Here is an 18,572-nt window from a genome sequence, read left to right on the forward strand (position 1 = left end):
GTATTTGAACGTGTTGGGAGGGTTGTGGCATGACTTCTTTAGGACCAGCATCTGGCCAATCCCTAATATCCCAGTCTTGCTTCCCAGGAAGATGATTGGGCTAATAATCCTCTCTGGATAGAAACTAATAGGCCATAGGGCTGTCCCTTAGTCTAGGGATAACTGTCAGTCTCCATCTGGACCCAATGACTGATCTGATGAGATGAAATTGCAAGAGACACAAGTCCCAGTGACGGTGTGGTGTGGGAGACAACAATGTAGGTAAAGAGAAAACAGTATGGTAACAAGTCACTACTTCAGTAAGGAGGTCAGCGTTAAACCCTTTTAATTATTCTGCTTCATTTCCAGAAAATGATAGGCATTAATTTGTGTTTGAATTTGCTGGCTGTTGTCAGGGGTGCATTTCACTTCTGTTATATTAGCACCGTTATTTGTTTCAGAAGTTTGCTGTTTGGTTAGCCGCCTTTCTGAATAAAGGGTTTGTAATGGGTCAGTTACCTGATTTAGTAAAAAAGGAATATCATCCCTTATGCGGTTGACACATGAAGCCTTAGGAGATGTCTTGCATTACTCCAAAAAAGACCTCTATGATAGTCCTATAGTTCCGGGCAGTCACTCTTTGATTCACCGTGGATGTTATGAAGTGTTCCTTTTTCATTTGTGGAGCTGGGATATGGAAATTATATTCATATCATGGTTATGTGGAATGACAAGGGTTCAGTTAGCCCTTTCCTTTGACAGGAGTTTAGCTGCTTTTGCATGGTACATGTAGTAGGTACTTACTGCTTTATTAATCAGCCAGGTTTTAATAAAATCAACTTGATTTATTCAGCAGTGCTTCTGGGGCAACTGTTGCTGTCTCCTAGGAGAGTGTACTTGCATCTTATTTACTTTATTACAGTCATGTTAGAGCATATTTTCACTTCTTAATTAGACTGGATATGAGGACTATTATAACGATTGCTTTGTTTTGTTCCTTCAGGTCTGGATTGATGCAGGCACTCAAATATTCTTCTCATATGCTATTGGCCTGGGAGCGCTAACGGCTCTGGGCAGCTACAATCGATTCCACAACAACTGCTACAAGTGAGAAATGCAACTTTTAAAAAAAAAATCAGTCACCTTATTTTGTTTCTGCTTCTATCATCTGTTGATTCGATCAATTAATTTTACTCAGTAGATCCCAGTGAGAAGGTGGTCGCTTTGCAAGCAAAACCCAGGGTGGTAATTAACGTAAATGGGAACATTGACCAGTACACTGGGAAAATTCCTCTTAGTTTCATTGAGTGTTGGGTTCTTTTATATATTCCTGAACTGCCACCAGATCAGAATGATGGGGCCTCTGCCGAAGGACAACACTTTAAGAGTACAACAACCTTTTTATGTTTCACTGCAATATTATTAATGATAAATGTATTTAAGTGTGTTTGAGGGATACAACACCCAGCCCATCTAATCTTCTGGCACCAGAGGAGTGTATGCTAGCTGCTAAGCCACTGACCATGTGGACTGTTTAGGACTGTCCAGCCTCACTCCTCCCAACTTTTTCTCAAACACTCCATATATCTGTTTGGCTCTGCATAAGTAAAGCAGGAAATCCAAAATTAAATGAGATATGTGGAAGGGGATGTCATGCTACTCAGCCAAAGGATGTGGATTTTTCTTCGTTGTTGGTACAGGCAACTGTCAGTGTGTGGCTCAGAAGCAGACATGAGACTGATGCCTATCTTTTCCAATGGGGTGATATTCATGAACAAATAGTATGTACATACAGTCGAGCGTTTGCATTTTTATGGGAAGGAATGTTTTTTACAGTAATCAGTGAAATGCACTTTATTATGTGCTTGGCAAAGAATGCTTGCACTGTTACATGATGTTATACTTGTATGATGTTTGGGGTAATATGCCAGCAAGAAGTGGGGAGACTGAGGTTTTATAGTTTAAATAAGAGGAATTACAACACAGGGTCTGTTACAGGGTCTGCCTATTATTTAAATAGAAGCCCATTTGCTTTTGATAAGACTGAGAAACATGGTCTTTTATTGCATGGAACTAGAAAAATGACTCAACATATTCTGCTGGAAATTATCTAAATGTGGCTTTAGTTTTTGTTTGCCAGTATAGAGAATATAAAGCTATATTCTAGTTGGTATAGTACAAATAATTTACCAGGGGTGACTCTAATGTTAGATGGGATAAGATGTTAGATTTTCCATGATAATAGAAGACATTTATTCAATTTTGGCTTTAATCAGTTCATGCAGTACTAAACGGTAAGTTACTGATCTACCTATCATACCTCTCAACCTCTTAGGGCAACAAATCTAGACAAAACCATCAATAATGGGGGGATAAAGGACCAAAAATAGGGACACTTTTTAAATAATGCTCTTACAAAGTTAGAAAATTGATAGAACAACTGTTTTTTATAAGTATGAATTTTCTGAATGGTATGAAATCTGAAACTCAAATGTCTGTCATTATTTTCTGACTTCAACCCTCAATGATTTGCCAGAAAACCACAATTTTATGAGAAACAGACCCCAAATATGAGACAAAAATCTGTACATTCTGCAAAAACCTGTATAGTTGAGAGGTATGCTACCTATAATCCATGGTAACTGAAATAGGAGTTGCCCTGTAAAGAGCAACCAGAAGAGTCACTGATATTACATTGTTAGGAAACCGATATTTTGCTTTATTCCAAATAAATGATTTGGGCTTTTTTTAATATTAGGTAAAATGCTGTTGAGAAGCTAGATAAACAAGTGCTTGAGGTGAGTTTCTCACTGACTTTGGATTGTCAAAGGTAGGATGGTGTGTGTGACAGAAGGGATCATCTACATAAAGAGTTACTTGGAGTTTACAGTGATCACAGGTAGCCTATGAATGAAGGGGGGACAAATTTGTAATCTCCAACCCTGAGTTAGGAAGTAGAGGCTGACACTGTGGATCAAGTTTTAAATGAAAAGGTATCTGTGGAGCAGGTTGTTTGAAACAAGTTCTGCAGGTATGTAACCGAATGATGTCATACAAAGAGCAATGTTGAAGAGCCCATTGCTGATATAAATGAAGCCTTTTGTATGGTCAATAAACAGCGTGTGTAAGGTTTCCTCTTTAACTCAGTATGCCCTTATTTAGGATCCAGAAGGCTTTTATTTCACTTTCTGTCTACCAAATCCATATTGGTGTCTGGACAGGTTACCATATTTTTTAGGTGAAAGCATAGTCTGGTATAAAATACCTTTTTAAATGGAGTTTTATTAGTAATGAAATTGGGATTGTAGACTTGAAATTAGAAGATAATTTTGGAGAGAAGCATACTTTTTGGTAGTGGTCACATAATAATGTTTTTAAATGCGAAGGAAAACATTTTCATGGCAGTTTAAATACAAAGAAAATAGCTGGTGCAATGTCGTATTTTCAAATTTTGAAAAAAAAAAACATGCTGCAGCTATCTGATGTGTGGAGACTGGAATCTTGGCAGAATCGAAATGAGTCTTTAAGGTGTTGTATTTTTGGAGGGATCGATAATCTGGAGACCCCTTAGTGCAAGCTCTCAGGGAAGGTTTGCTTCACTAGTATTTCAGAGTGTATTTGTGAGGTGGAGCCAGTGATTAGTGGGAATTCTGATTAGGGTAGTGAATTTTTTTCATGCCTTTTGGAGTGATTAATATGAACAACCAGCCTGTTACTCTACAATATGGATTTATAGTGGCAAATAACATGTTTTGGTTACATCTGATGGAAATAACAATCAGTATCCAATTGGCTTATGATTGATTCTTACATTTAGAAACGCAAATAGGCACTTTATAATCTATTTGTTTTTGCTGACTTTTCTGAGCCCATGAAGAGGGAGAAATGAAAGTTGTGAAGATTAAGAGGGGGTGTTACAATGTTGACATAATGAAGCAAACCTTGAATGTCTTTGAAAAGATAGGACACATGGTGTAGATAAACTACTTTCTAAGATGTGAAAAGAGTTGGTAGTTTTTCTCACTGAAGCACTAGTAGGACATCATAATCTCGCCACTGCAACTGGTAAGGTTACTGATGGCACTTTTCCTGCATGAAGGTAAGTTGTAAGGAAGAACAAGATAATCACTGACATGTTAGTTTTGCTTCCATTTTATGGAAGGTCATGTGCGAGATTTTGTATAACAGAATGTCTCAATCACCAATGAGGTATATAAAGGAACACTGGAGATGTGTTATAGCTAGATTCCTCAAAGCCTTTCATGTTGTGTCTCACTAGGGTATGGTAGAAAAATTAATAGGATTTGGAAGGGAGTGAAAAATGGTGGTGTGCCTTCAAAATGGGTGTTTGTAAAGAAGAATAGGGTTTTGAAAAGTATCAGCAGGTACAGCAGTAAACAGTGGAGCAACACAAGGTTTTGTGCTGGACCACTCCTGTGCAGTATATTTATGTCAGATGCTATACTTGGTTTAGAAACAAACAACTGTTTTCTTGCTGATGAAACAAATATCATTCCACTGATCGTGGATTGGGACTTTTCTGCAGACAGATGTGTGGTGACTGTGGTTGACTTATGCAGAGAAAGGAAGTAACTGTTGTTAATGAAAGCAAAGTGCTAGATTCTGCACTTTAAAGGTGAAATTCATGGTAAACATAGAGCTCTGTAAGTAGGACAGATGAGCAGATGAATGTGATGGTAATAATATGCCCTAAGCTAAATTATCCTCTGCTGTGTGATAATTTGATGGAAAATATCAAGTGTAGCAAGAGGAATGGATTTCATTAATTTTGAGTAAATTCCTCCATTGTAAAGAACTCCATTGAGGTAACATCTGAAGTGCTGTTTACAGTTTTATGGACCGAGTCACAAATGAAGATTAAGTTGATAGAAAACATGCAATGCAATCTTATTAAAATGGTGAAATGAAGAGTAGGACTAGATTATAAGCAAAGGCTTTACAAGTTAGGATTGCACATGTTAGAAGAGGAGAGAAGGAGGTGTGATCTATTCAGATGCACCACAGTGTTTGGGGTCATACAAAAAAGGCAGTGTTTAATACAAAGGATGTTGTAGACATTGGTGGCACCTGGAAGGAGAATATTTCAAAGGTTCATAGGTGTTTACTAGATTAACGACCACAAAGGCCTTTTTAGGCCTAGTTTTGCATGTTAAATCTCTAACAAGTTCTGGTATCCTTGATAAGTATAAGCAGGAGCTTGACAGATGAAACATTTACAAGTGGGGACCTGGAAGATAAACTATTTACAGGCTGCCTGTGTTTATTAGAAGTATAGGTGCCAAACCAGGAATGAATTTCCTGTTTGCCATTATCCAGTTAAACTTGAGAAAATACTGCCTACACAGTGAAGGTTGTATGACATTTGTATGTATTTCATGGGAAGGTAGCACAGTATCAGTCAACAGTGCAGGTATTTGTGGCTCAGTACATAGCAAAGTTAGAATGAAAGCATCAGAGAAACAGCAGTAGTGCTAAGTCTCACATCTGAGCAGATGTGGTATTCCATGGGTCTTTTTCCATCTCTAGCTGAATATATTCATATTTTTGCAGTCCATGGGCATTTACTCCACTGAATTTAGATTTTCCAGTTGTGAGGTCATTTACAACATGAAGGAGAATGTGGTCACTGATATGAAATAGGTGACCTTGACACTTTGGCCATAACAAGATATGGTGACATAATTATTTTTTACTGGAATACGATCATACATAGTTGCAACATATTCAGGACAGACAGAGCAAGCAGGAAAAGAGAACAGAAAGTTAATGGACACAGAAATTCAGAATCATAGCATGAATTTTCTTTTGTGTAGGAAGAGAACCTAGGTCAGACATCTCTACAGGAATGATATATACATCATAATTCCAAGACAATGAACTGTTGTGACACTGATTTCAGTCATCAAAATGGTGACAAAAAAGAACAAGGTGATTCTGGTTGTAGAATTCTGTAGTCTGCATATGGATTGGGCTTTGGCAGTAGTGAGGAATATAAATATATCGTTCAGGAAGCTTATCGTGAAATCACATGTCTTTATCAGACCTGATACTTGCACACTAGGCTAATGCAGTGGCTAGTAATTGCTGTGAGATACCTGTGAGAAGTTGACATAATATCTTGTCATCTGATATCAGTAAGAGAAAACAAGTGCACCCCCATAAAAGTTTATCATAGTTTTTAGAGGGCAGACTGTTATAGTAAAGAGATGTTTGAAAGCAGCATTTAATGACATGTGGCACAAGCCAAGGACTGAATAACTTGGGCAATAGATAAAGATTGCGCAGACTATGGATTGCTATATTATTTTCTCATTGTATATGGTATCCTTTCATTGTGTAAATTGCTTGTAAGTCTCTATAGTATACCAGCTGAAAAAAAAATAAAGATTACTGTAGTTTAACACAGCAAAAAATGTATACTTTAAGTAGGATAGTATTAAGAAGTAGAGGAAGGTCATGATTTTTTGTGGAAGTAAATAATTAACTTCTTGTTGATGGGATTTGTCTTATTTGGCCTATGGACTGTTTTTAGGGGAAAACAGAGTAGTATGTATACAGACTGGGAGAAAGTTGATCAAGACACCAAAGATTTGTTGCTTCTGTTATGGAGGAATTTGATAACTCTAAAGTAGAATAGATGGAAAGTGAAAGTTCACCCTACTGTGAAGGAAGAGCAGCTGTGTGAAGAATTAATGTGAGCTATTGAGAGAGTCAGTGTCAGCATAGATATTTCTGTGGTGAAATGATTTTTACACTGCTCAAAGACTTTCAGTAGGGAGTGAAGGCAATTGCCGAGCAGATGTGGGACCTTTACATAGTGATGAGATAGCTAGCTTTCCCTTGGTGAATCAGATGCATTGAGGGAGCAGCCAGGTGTTACAGTGTCTAAACCTGACCATACAGGCTCATTGCTGAAGGATGCAGTATGGATGTTGGATGTAGTAATTACGAGTAGGTAGAAAACATTGTGAAGATGTCTCTTGGGATTGGGGAATGAGTAGTCTGAGTAATGAATGTTTTATCTGTAATTAAGAACTCTGTGCAGTGAAGTTAAGGATAAATCTAATGAAGACTAAGCTGTACAACAAGTTTCAACATTTAGTTAATGTTGTAGCATTTCAAAATGGCTGCGCACTGATCAACAGCTTGACTTCAGTTCTCCCAGTCTGAAAAAAGAAACTGCCAGATAAGGGCTAGGAACTTTGTCACTTTTAGTAAATTCATGTACTGGTTAGTACGTACACTGCCAGGATGCTGGAAAAGAAGAAACTAAGAGACTGTGAAAGAAAATCAGCTAAAAGCATTGAAGAGAAAACACTGCATGGGAGGAATTCAGCAGCTGTTCAGAAAAAAGGAGTTCAAGCTCCAGCTTTGGTGCAAGACATGACTTTCAGTAATCTAGAGGAAAAAATAAGTCAAATGTGCTCAGAACTAATTAAAATAAACAAAACACTAAAAGAGTATAGCAGCTCATATAACAATAGGCTGGAAAAATGAAAGACGCTTTAAACAGATATTCACATGAGCTAATAAAATTGCAAAAATCAGAGGATGAAATGAAGAAAAGGCTGGTTGAGTATGAGACTGCTCAATAAGAGATGTTTCAAAAAATGGTAGAGGACAGAGCACGTAGGGAAAATCTGAGATTTTTCTGATGGACCAGAGAAACTTGAAGGAACAGACTGTATTCATTTTATGAAGGCAGAAATAATCAACTGGATATGTATTCCACAGCAGGATTTATTAAGTGAAAGGGCACATCGTGTATATGCTCCAAACATGGTCATGAGAAAGCAGCTAAGACCTGTATTAGTAAACATTCAAACCTACCAGCAGAAAGAGTTGATCCTGCCAAAACTGCAGCAAAAGGGCAAATAATTAAATGTTTGAGACAGTAGAGTGCATGTGGAAATGACTATTCACTGTACACCAGACAGAATGAATCACATTTATTCCAGCAATCAGGTAATGTCAAGAAGCAGGTGTAAGACTCAAGCTGCTGTATCTGGCTGCCTTCAGAGCAATTTTCCCTAAAAGATCAAAGTCATTTTTTGATGCAGAACGGGCTGAGGAGGTAATTTGTCCAACAAAAAGTGAGTCATCAAACAGAAGAGGACTCTGCTTCTCATTCTTCTGTTAATAAAGAAAATGAGAGACTTTGCTAGTGAAAGCTTTTCCACTGTTCCAAAGGAAAATGCTTGAGAGACAGAGAAAAGCACAGGACATGATTAGAAGAATCAGGAATACTCTGCAATTGGACCAGAGTCTGGAGATGGGCGATGGAAATAAACAGTAACATGGAAATTAGTGAATAAATGTGAGACTGCAAAGCATCCATCACATTTCTGAAATATGGCTGCATAAGAAAAAGTGGAAAGAGTGGACTTTTATTGACTTTGTTAAACATGTGGGGAACTGAAAGTCATTTGCTTCACTTCATGATTTTAATGTTTAGAAGGACACTGAGGGGAGGGGAAGAGGAAGGAAGAAGGTAATTGTAAGTAAAACAAATTCTATTAATAGTATTTGTATGAAACTTATCACAATATAATTGCATGTTTTATAGTAAAGCATTTTTAGTTGTTCTTGTATGTGATAAAGATACTAAAGTAAACAGATGCCCTATTTTCACTCTTTCTTTCTTCTTTTTTTAATATTAAGAAATGTAGGCATTATAATAGAAAAAGAGAATAAAAAGGCAGGTTGCAATCTTGGGTTGATGAAGTGGGGGATGGGGGTGCACAAGTACACAGATCATAATAATATATGTAGAGCTGATATGTTTTCTCTTACTTTTGCATAGGTGACTGTCTGAATTAAGTCCCTTGGCTTAATCTAATACGTTTTAAGTGGAATAAACAGCAGAACACTGAATATAATGAAAAGTTTTCTTTTAGCAATAAATGTTTCAGCCCGTCTTTAGAAGCCTGCAGCAAAGGACTGCATTTTTTATCTTCCATTTTCATGGATGCAAGCTGATTATAGGGCAAAAAAAGCCAAATCACTATTTCTTCAAGGCTAAAAGCATGCAAGCTGTTTTCACATCTGGGAGGGGAATAAAGATAAAAAAGAACATTCAACAATTACTGTAAGAACAGCAATAACATATGTATTAGCATGCGTAACCCCAACTTTAGGTTATTTAAGGCCTGTGTTTGCAGCTGTCTATTTGGGACAGTTGTTCCTATTAGGAGGGTTAAATGTTATTTGAAAATGTACATAGTTTTCTATGTTTGCATTAAGTAAATTTTTTAAGAGTTCTTATTAAAACAAAAATTCTTGTAAAATGTGCTATAGTTTCCAGTGTTGATGATAAATGATCAGCTTGTCACACATTAGTGGGTGCATATATCACAAAAACTGGAAAAAGAAATTTTAAAAAAGCTGTTATGTATAATAGGTGAGAATAATGACTTCTCATCATGATGGTGGCACTTTTCTTATAATCTTGGAATGTGAATGGCCTCACAGGTATAGACAAAAGGAAAGAATATTTAATTATATTAAGAAATACAGAGTGTAAATAGGAATGCTACAGGTGATGCATTTAGAACTGAGCGTGTGAATTTGATAAAGTATTCCAGGATAGATATTTAGCTGAATATCTGGAACAAAGGAAAAGAGGAGTACTTTGCTAGCTAGTAGAGCTCCAATAGTAATAGAAGATGAAAAAAGACGCTAATGGCAGATTTGTGGTATGAAGGAGCTACTGACAAGAGATGCGGATTACACAAGCATGTATTTATATCTCACATAAAACTGCTATTGTGGAGCTTAAAAATTTTGGGAAAAATACTCAGATTTCAAAAGGAAATATTACTTATAGGTGGGGACACTGGAATTTAATTTGCAACACTGAGGTTGTACTGGGGGGCTTTAAGGGAAAATATAACAAAAGAATGTAGATTTTTGAAGAAATTTATGAAAATATGTGGTATTTGCATATTATTCCCCAAGGTACAATGACTGGGCTAGACTAGACAGAAATTATATTTCACAGAAACATGTATTTAATTGAAAACTTTAACACACGTCCAATAACTATTTCAGATTGTGTACAAATAATTACTAAAATAAAAATACAGAGTAATAAAGTAAAACTGAGACATGGTGCTTCCCCACCTATCTATTAAAAAGAGAGGAATTTAAGGAATGGGTACTTTGAATTACTCAGGAGTTATTAAGAATGATAGAAAGTACTTCAGAAATTATAGCTAGTAAGTGGGATTAAATGAAAGTGAATAGAAAAAAAAAATGAAAAAGAAATATGTTTAGGAAGTAACAAGAATCATTTGGAGGAGAATATGAAGAGGAGAAATTGCAGAATGCTAAAGAGAAAATAAGGGAGTACCTGAATATTATGCATGAGTTTATAAAGATTGATATAAATAAACTGTTTTTTGTTAACTCCTGAGCACAAAAACCTTTGGTTCAAATACTTAGGCAACAGGAAGTTGAAAAGGTTGTTGCCAGATTTAAGGAGCCTATAGTAAGAAAAATAAACCTAGATCCTGTAGCGGTATTAGAGATATCTTGGAATATTTATGAACATTTGTATAAAGCAGAGAAGTGAGAAAGTCAAGAAAAAGCACAAATGGAAATATTTATGTAAGACTTAAGTATGCCAATGTTAGTGAGAGATAAGGCCCAACAATTAACAGTTAAGATATGAGGAGATGAGCTAAAAATGTTGGCGGTGGTGTTTCTATATTCATAAAGGATGCGCACACCTCCAGACTGGTAGCCCTACATAACACATCAGAGATATTTCAGGTGCAGCTAACATTGGGTAAGACAGCGATTCAGTTCATAGCCTACTATAGGTCCCCAACCATGACCCAAGACTTGCACTTCAAGTTCCTTAGCACCCTGGAGAATATTAGGGCCCAAGCTAACTCTCTCTTACTAGGTGACTTCAACCACCCTTCCATTAACTGGGCAAACTGCTCATGTACCAATATACTTGCCAGTTTCCTGGAGTTCATTAATTCCAATGCCCTGGACCAGCTCATTCTTACCCCCACTAGAGGTAGCAACATCCTTGACCTGGTCATTACTAACATGAGTGACTGTTGCTCTACACCAATAGTTAGCTCTTCCCTGGTTAGATCCGCCCACAAACTGATCAGCTTGGAAATCCACATCCCCCCTGCAAAGGTAATCACCATGAAAAACTTCTCCAAAGCTAACTTTGGGCTTCTAAAAACAGAGGTGGCTAACTTCACGGCACCCATGCAAATGGAGAATAGTTGTGTGACCGCAGAATCATACACCAGTGCACTGTACAAACACGTACACAAATGCATGGATCTCACCATATGCAGTAGAAACAAGATGCTCTCCTCCAAAAAAAGGAAGCCAATCTGGTGGTCCCCTGCCATAAACAAACTCTACAACAGAAGTAGGAAACTGATGCAAAATAAGGTGAAGTCCCAAGACTGGAAAAACTCCCTTATCAGCCTCAACAAAAAGTTGAGATCCCTCATCAAATCCTCTAAAGCTAGCTATGAAAACAGAATTGCAGCAGATAGAAAAGACAACCATAAGGCCTTCTATAGTTATGTAAAGAATCTCCACGGAAATACCCAGATTTGCTCTGAGCTACTGCACAATGGTACCTCCTAAACTGAGCCAACAAGTGTTGCCAGTATACTGCCCGACAGATTCAGTGCCAAATTTACCCCTCTCTACCCCCCAAAGGACCAATCATAATACCAGTAGATTGCCAGGCACCTAGTATTAATGTGGCACAGGTTAAAACAGCACTGTCCAGGACCAAGACTACAGCTTCTATGGGACCTGACAAATATCCCTGGTTGTGTTCTACATGAACTACAGAGTAAACTGGCACCTCAACTGTGTGCCCCATTGAATCACAGCCTCACCTCAGGCTTTGTACCTACCAAATGGCACACTGCTACAATCATCCCTCTCCACAAAGGAGAAGCGACTACAGACCCTGGGAACTATTGCCCCATTAGCCTGACGAGTCTGATATGCAAAGCTATGGAACGCGTCATCATGGACCTAATAAACAGGGCTATAGGGAATCTCCAAACTCTGGATCCCACACAGTTTGGTTTTGTGAATGGTAGATCATGCCTGCTCAACTTGGTCGACTTCTTTGAGTCAGTCACCAGAGCTGTGGATGAAGGCAAGGTGGTTCATACAGCCTACCTTGATCTGGCCAAAGATTTTGATACAATTTCCCACTCAGGAATCGTATAAAAACTTACTAAGCTTGGCATCAACCCCTATATCACTAAGTGGGTTGCAAACTGGCTCACAGATAAAACCCACAGTGTGAAAGTAGCTGACTCCAAGATAGACTGCCAACTAGTCACGAGTGGAGTCCCACAGGGTTCAGTCCTGGGTCCTCTCCTGTTTGGTAACTACTTCTCTGAAGTCTAGGCCAACGCAAAGGGACTCTGGCTGACAAAGTCTGCAGAGGATTGCAAGTTGGGAGCTATTATTAACTCCCCAAGTGATGCTGACATCCTACAGAATGGCCTCACTGAGACCAACATCTGGTGTCAGAACCATGGCCTTAAGCTCAATGCCAAAAGAAGTGTAGTCATCCCCCTTTAGGAAAAACCCAGTTCCTATGAATTACCACATTGATGGTAGTCCACTGAACACAGAAGGCATTATAAGAGATCTGTGAACACAGTTGACAGCAACTTCTTTCGACCACCACATTGCCATTGTGGTCAGAAAGTCCTTCTGTGTGGCACATCTCATTACTAAGGGTTTTGCATCCAGGAAGAAAGAGGTCATTGTCTCCCTCTACTCTTCTCTCATTAGGCCAATCATCGAGTACAATGCCCCATTTGAAATGTACCTCACTAGACCCCTGCAACAACTGGAGAGACTGCAAAAAAGAGGATCCTAGGTCTTAAACACTGGCCCTATATGGACAGACTCAAATAACTATTCTCTGTTTCATATCGCCTACTTAGAGGCGATATCTGCTTGACTTACAAAGGCATGTCTGACCCAGCTCTGTTAGAAATGCTACATCTAAAGAAATTCCAATCCCTCCACACCACATGCTCCAGAGACCTCAACCTCATTACAACAATTAACAAAACTTACTGGCGGGACAGGTTCATAACCCAGAGACTGCCCATGCTATGGAACAGACTTCCCATACATGTCAAGCAGAGCACCTCGCTGACCCTTTTCAAGGGAAATCTTGATGAGTGGATGGGAAAAGGAAAATTCACCCCGGGGATAACTCCAGTGGCTCTACTCGACAGAGGCACTGGGAACTAAGGTCGAGTGGCACTATGCCAGGGTAATCCTATGGTTAGGCTTGTAAAGGCCCTAGGGCCATTAGCCTAGTACACACCTATGAGCATTTGTCCTATATGGACAGACTAAAAAAACTCCAGCTATTCTCTGTCTGATATCATCTACTTAGAGGCAATCTCTGCATGACTTACAAAGCCATGTCTGATCCAGCTCTGTTAGAAATGCTGCAACTAAATAAATCCCAATTCCTCCACACTACATGCTTCAGAGACCTCAACCTCATTACCACAATCAACAGAACATGCTGGAGGGACATGTTCATAACCCAGAGATTGCCCATGCTATGGAATAGACTTCCCATACATGTCAAGCATAGCATCTCACTGGTCCTCTTCAAGAGAAATCTTGATGAGTGGATGGGAAATAGAAAATTCACCCCAGGAATCACTCCAGTGGCTTTACTCAACAGAGGCACTGGGAACTAAGGTCGGGTGGCACGATGCCAGGGTAATCTATGGGCTAGGCTTGTAAAGGCTTCAGGGCCATTAGCCTAGTACACACCTATGAACCTATGAATCTAACCGATCTGCAGGAAAGTCTGAAGGAATAGATGGTATTCCAGTGGAAGTTTGGAAGCTAGGAGGGAAGAAAGTGATATACTTTAAAAGGAGGGGAAGGAAAAAAGCTGTGTTGGCTGTAATATCTAAAGAAGGTAAAGATCCATCAGATCCAGCTTCATATAGACTCACTAAAAGAATGGGAAATGTGTTGCTAAAATTGATAGAGATGGATCAATGTGGTTTTGTGGAGGGGAGGCAAACATTTGATAACATTAATAGAACAATAATGATCTAGAGGAAGCAGAATGTAAGAAAATACCACTGTTGCAGGTGGGTCTTGATGCAGAGAAAGTATTTGACAGAGTAAGCTGAGATTTTATGAGTAGGGTAATGGAAGTATTTGTATTTTCCGATACAATAACAAGGTTAATTAGGATGACGTTTGTGGCAAAAATCAAAGTGGGGGAGGGTACATCTCTGATAAGCTGTGCCTAAGCAGAGGAGCCAGGTATGGCTGTACTCTTTCCCCTTTGTTATTTGTATTATATTAATAACCACTGACAAAGAAAATAAGGGACTCAGAAATTCAAGGATATAATTGGCATGGTATTCAAGAAAACGTTTGCTTTACTATAAAGATTATAGCTGTAAAATGTATACCCACATATGAATTGGTTCAGCAATACCCATATTTATGGGGCATGATAAAATTAAGTATTTAAGAGTATGGGTTAAAAGGGAAGCTGCTATAGCAGCTAAGGATATATGAGAAGAGACTAAACAAAAGATAATACAAAAAATGAGAAACTGGAAGCTCTTACCTATGGGTAATGGATAGCAAGATACAGACAGTAAATGTGTTTTAGTCCATTTAGTGTTATACATAGGTCAGGCGTATTTTTATCCACCAGAGGAGAAGTTGTGGATACTAATTAATAAAAGTAGAAATATTTTGTCTGGGTGGGGGAGAGGGTAAGAGTCAAGTGGAATAAGTTGATCCTTCCAAAAGAACAAGGAAGTTTAGGATTACCTGATATGAGGAAATATTTTAGAGTCACATAGTTAAGGCTCTTATACATAACACAAGTAGAAATCTACAATTCAAAGTGGAAAGGGATGATGAAGCAGAGGGGGGGGGTCAAGAAATAAGGAAAGAGTGGGATTTTGGATGCAAATCCTTAAGGAGAATAACAGTAACAGTCATACAGAATTTTATCTTCAAAAGGCAGTAGAAAGTACACCAAGCCAACACAGGAATGGAGAAAGGCGAATTTGCTGATAGGGATGACAGTATTCAGGGGTACAGGAAATATTCAAGAGGGGGCTGGAATTTACTGGATGAAGATGGCAAATGAACCAAGGTATTAGGAACAATTAGAGAGGGGAAAAGTAATATAATGGAGAGAGGCCAAGACGACATTTGGATTGCAGACTACATATTGCCTTCTGTATCAGGGATTGATATTGTATAGTCAGACAAATGGTAGTGGAATTCTGAGTAAAAGACCTACAGTGGTTGAGTTTTTAGTTAAATCTAGAACAGAAGCTGCTGTTAAAAAAAGATAATTAGTAGGGTATATATTGTACAGTAACAATAAGAATCAGTCAGAGGAGGTCAGAAAGGATTGGAAAGAGATTTGATAAGCAATTCGCAAAGAAACAATGAGAGGACATATGTACTCCCAAGTATGGGATAAAGTCTAGAAGACTTAGTATTTTTGCCTGGAAGTGTTTACATAGGTGCTTTTATACCCCAAGCAAATTCCAAAGAATGTCTCCTCAGGAAGATGGCAAATGGTGGTGTAATTGGGAAGAAGGAGGTACTTGGAGACATAAGTGTAATGAGTTGTCAGACTTTAAAAATTCCCCACAGACTACTCAGTCAGGAATACTGTATGAACAAATGAGTGTAACTAAGGAAATTATTTTTTGAGCTTGAATACAGGATCTGAATTGCCTAGACATAGTAAAGCCTAGTTAAGTTTAATTCTGGTGGCTGCCAAAAAATCATTTACTAGAAAATAGAAATCAAAGTCTAAAGCAACCGTACTTGAAGTAGTGAATATTGTTACAAAGATAAAAGAACAGGAAGTGAGATCTTTAGAAGAGGATAAGAGCAAATTACATAGAAAAAAATGGAAATTTTGGGAACAATACATGCAGAAAAAGTGTTTGAGGCAAATGAGGTTTAAGAAAAGGTAGGAAGTGAACAACGTATGTAACTTGGGATTGATTATATTGTATAGAACAATGTATGTATAATGTTTGTAAATGTAAACTTGTTAATATGGTTTGATTACATTTATATAAATATAAGTTTGCTTATGACACAACAGATAATTTAATAAAGGTATTTTTAAAAGACTAGTTAATGTTGTATTGTTAAATGGCATAGCAAATATGGCAACTAGGCTTTTCACAGTAAAATTTATTAAGTGGATTACTGAGATTTTGCCCATTAACATTTGTGCAATATTGCGTGTCAGTAGACAAATAGACTTTTGATGTAGGTTTTAGAAATAAACTGGTTTGTAGGATTTTGGACTAAATACAATACCTCTAAGGCTCATTAACTGACCCCAGTGTAAAGTGTTTATTTTGTTTTAATTAAAGGTAGTATGTGGTTGGGAAAACATTTGCATTACGAGATAAACCTATTTTTAATTAGTTTGATTTATAGTGAGGGGAAGTTGAGAATAATTCTGGACTCTTAATAAGATGGACCAAGTCACTTACCAAATGCCATTTATTTTTGAATGTGTAGAGGTTTGTACTTCTTTGCTGAAAAGCAACATACATGTTTTCTTTCATCTGAGAGGTAAGTGAAATAGTAAAGCAGTGCTGTTAAATGTGCATTATGTAATCACAATGATCATCCAGATGTAGATGTACTCCAGTCCTGGGTATGTTATGCTGTGGTAAAGAGCACAGGTATGGAAAATGTATTTTGTTATGAGTTGAATAAACATTTCAATGTTCTAGACACCCAGGCAAACTTGTTTATTTATTTATTTAAGTTTAATGACCAGGGAAGTCCACTGGGCCATGAAGAGCCCGTTTTCAGTGGAGGCCCGGGGAGAAAAGCTCTAAATATTTCTAGTTACATATTACATGTTACAAAAGAATAACAAACATTTCTACAGAACAATTAAAGGATTTACAGAAGTATAATAAATTATGTAATAAGCTGTTAGTGAGTTAACATTTAAACAGAAGGTTACTAGCCCTTTTGGAGGTTGGATAAACTGAACATTTGCAGAAAAAGACATTTTTGTCAAATAAGCTCTTTGTAAGTAAACATTAAACAAATAGCTACTAGCCCTTTGCAGTTTAGGTGGACAGTACAAGAAAATTGGATTATGGAAAGTATTGTACATTAGATAGCAGAGAGAAAATCAGTCCCTGGTAGGGCGAAACTGTTTTAGGTAGAGATGAAGCAATAGAATTGGTAAATGGTACTGATTTCAGTGCAGGGTAGAAAGAGATGGGATGGAGAGGGGTTTATGTTGGAGTGTGACATGGGCATTCCCATTTGGCTGATAGATGAGAGAATAGCTGAGATATGAACTTAAAGGAGAACCGCATCCACATACTCAAAAAATATGTTTATTTCATCATGGTTTGGTGCTTCCTACATTTTAACACCACTCTGGGACTATTTAGAGCTTTTTAGATATTTTTATATGCAATTTCTGATTCTGACCACATGATGTCTGGTATCTTGAAATAATTCTGATTTTGTCTGCCTGTAAGTATCCCAGAATGCATTGTTTGTCTCCAAAAAAATGCATCATGTCTGCCATTTTTTCCCTAAAGCTCCTGTTAGTGCACCAATTTTACAGGCACTCACTGCTGTGTTATAGTCGCCTACTTTTGGTTAAAATGTTATCCTTTTTCAATGACTACTTCAAACACAAGCAGTGGAAATGCTACAGAACAGAATTGAAAAGTGCATTTTATTGCTCTTCTTAGAAATGCTAGCTTGATTTCTTTTGTGAAGGCTGAAATCTAGTTCTTCAAGGTATCTCCCCTCCACCTTCACACCTACCTTCCCTAGCTGTCAAAGAGCTTAGGGTAATTTGACCCATTATCTGCATGTGATTGACAGCTCACAGCAGGTGACCAGGCTAATGCACTGTTTTCTTGTCAGCCTTTCCTTCCTTACAGTGGGAGACTTTTTTGTTGGGACTCCTCCTTCTGTAAAATTTACAACCAAGCTCCATAGCACTGGGAATAATCACTGCTTTGCAAAGCATCAAACTCCCACTTATTTTTCCTTCCTGTTTGGTTAAATAGCTAACAAATGATACACTATAAACAAACACACACACACACACACTTGCCCCTTGCTTGCATTCATACACACACTTGCCCCTTGCCTTTGTTCACACACACACACACACACACACACACACACACACACACACACACACACACACACACATTTACCCCTTGCTTGCATTCACACACACACACACACACACACACACACACACACACACACACACACACACACACACACTTGCCCCTTGCTTGCATTCACACACACACGCCCCTTGCTTGCATTCACACACACACACACACACACACACACACACACACACACACACACACACACACACACACACACACACACACACACACACACACACACACACTTGCCCCTTTGCTCTACAAAGATGTAAACTTGGATTCAGTCCCAGCTATTGCCATGCATGAATGCCCAGCAAAGCCGGCTACTTAGCACTTGCCATTATA

General features: G+C 38.1%; 1 protein-coding gene across 1 annotated transcript in view; it reads left to right on the plus strand.

The window, feature by feature from the left end:
• LOC122807744 (sodium- and chloride-dependent creatine transporter 1-like) overlaps positions 1 to 18,572 on the plus strand; it is a 992,499-nt gene that overhangs the window by 787,675 nt on the left and 186,252 nt on the right. The window contains exon 7 of the mRNA XM_044078732.1: positions 983 to 1,086. Coding sequence (XP_043934667.1) covers positions 983 to 1,086 — 104 coding nt within the window. The remainder of the gene's footprint in view (positions 1 to 982; positions 1,087 to 18,572) is intronic.

Source organism: Protopterus annectens, chromosome 7.part1, assembly GCF_019279795.1.
Source record: "Protopterus annectens isolate FY-2018-M chromosome 7.part1, PAN1.0, whole genome shotgun sequence".
In the NCBI taxonomy this organism is placed as follows: domain Eukaryota; kingdom Metazoa; phylum Chordata; order Ceratodontiformes; family Protopteridae; genus Protopterus; species Protopterus annectens.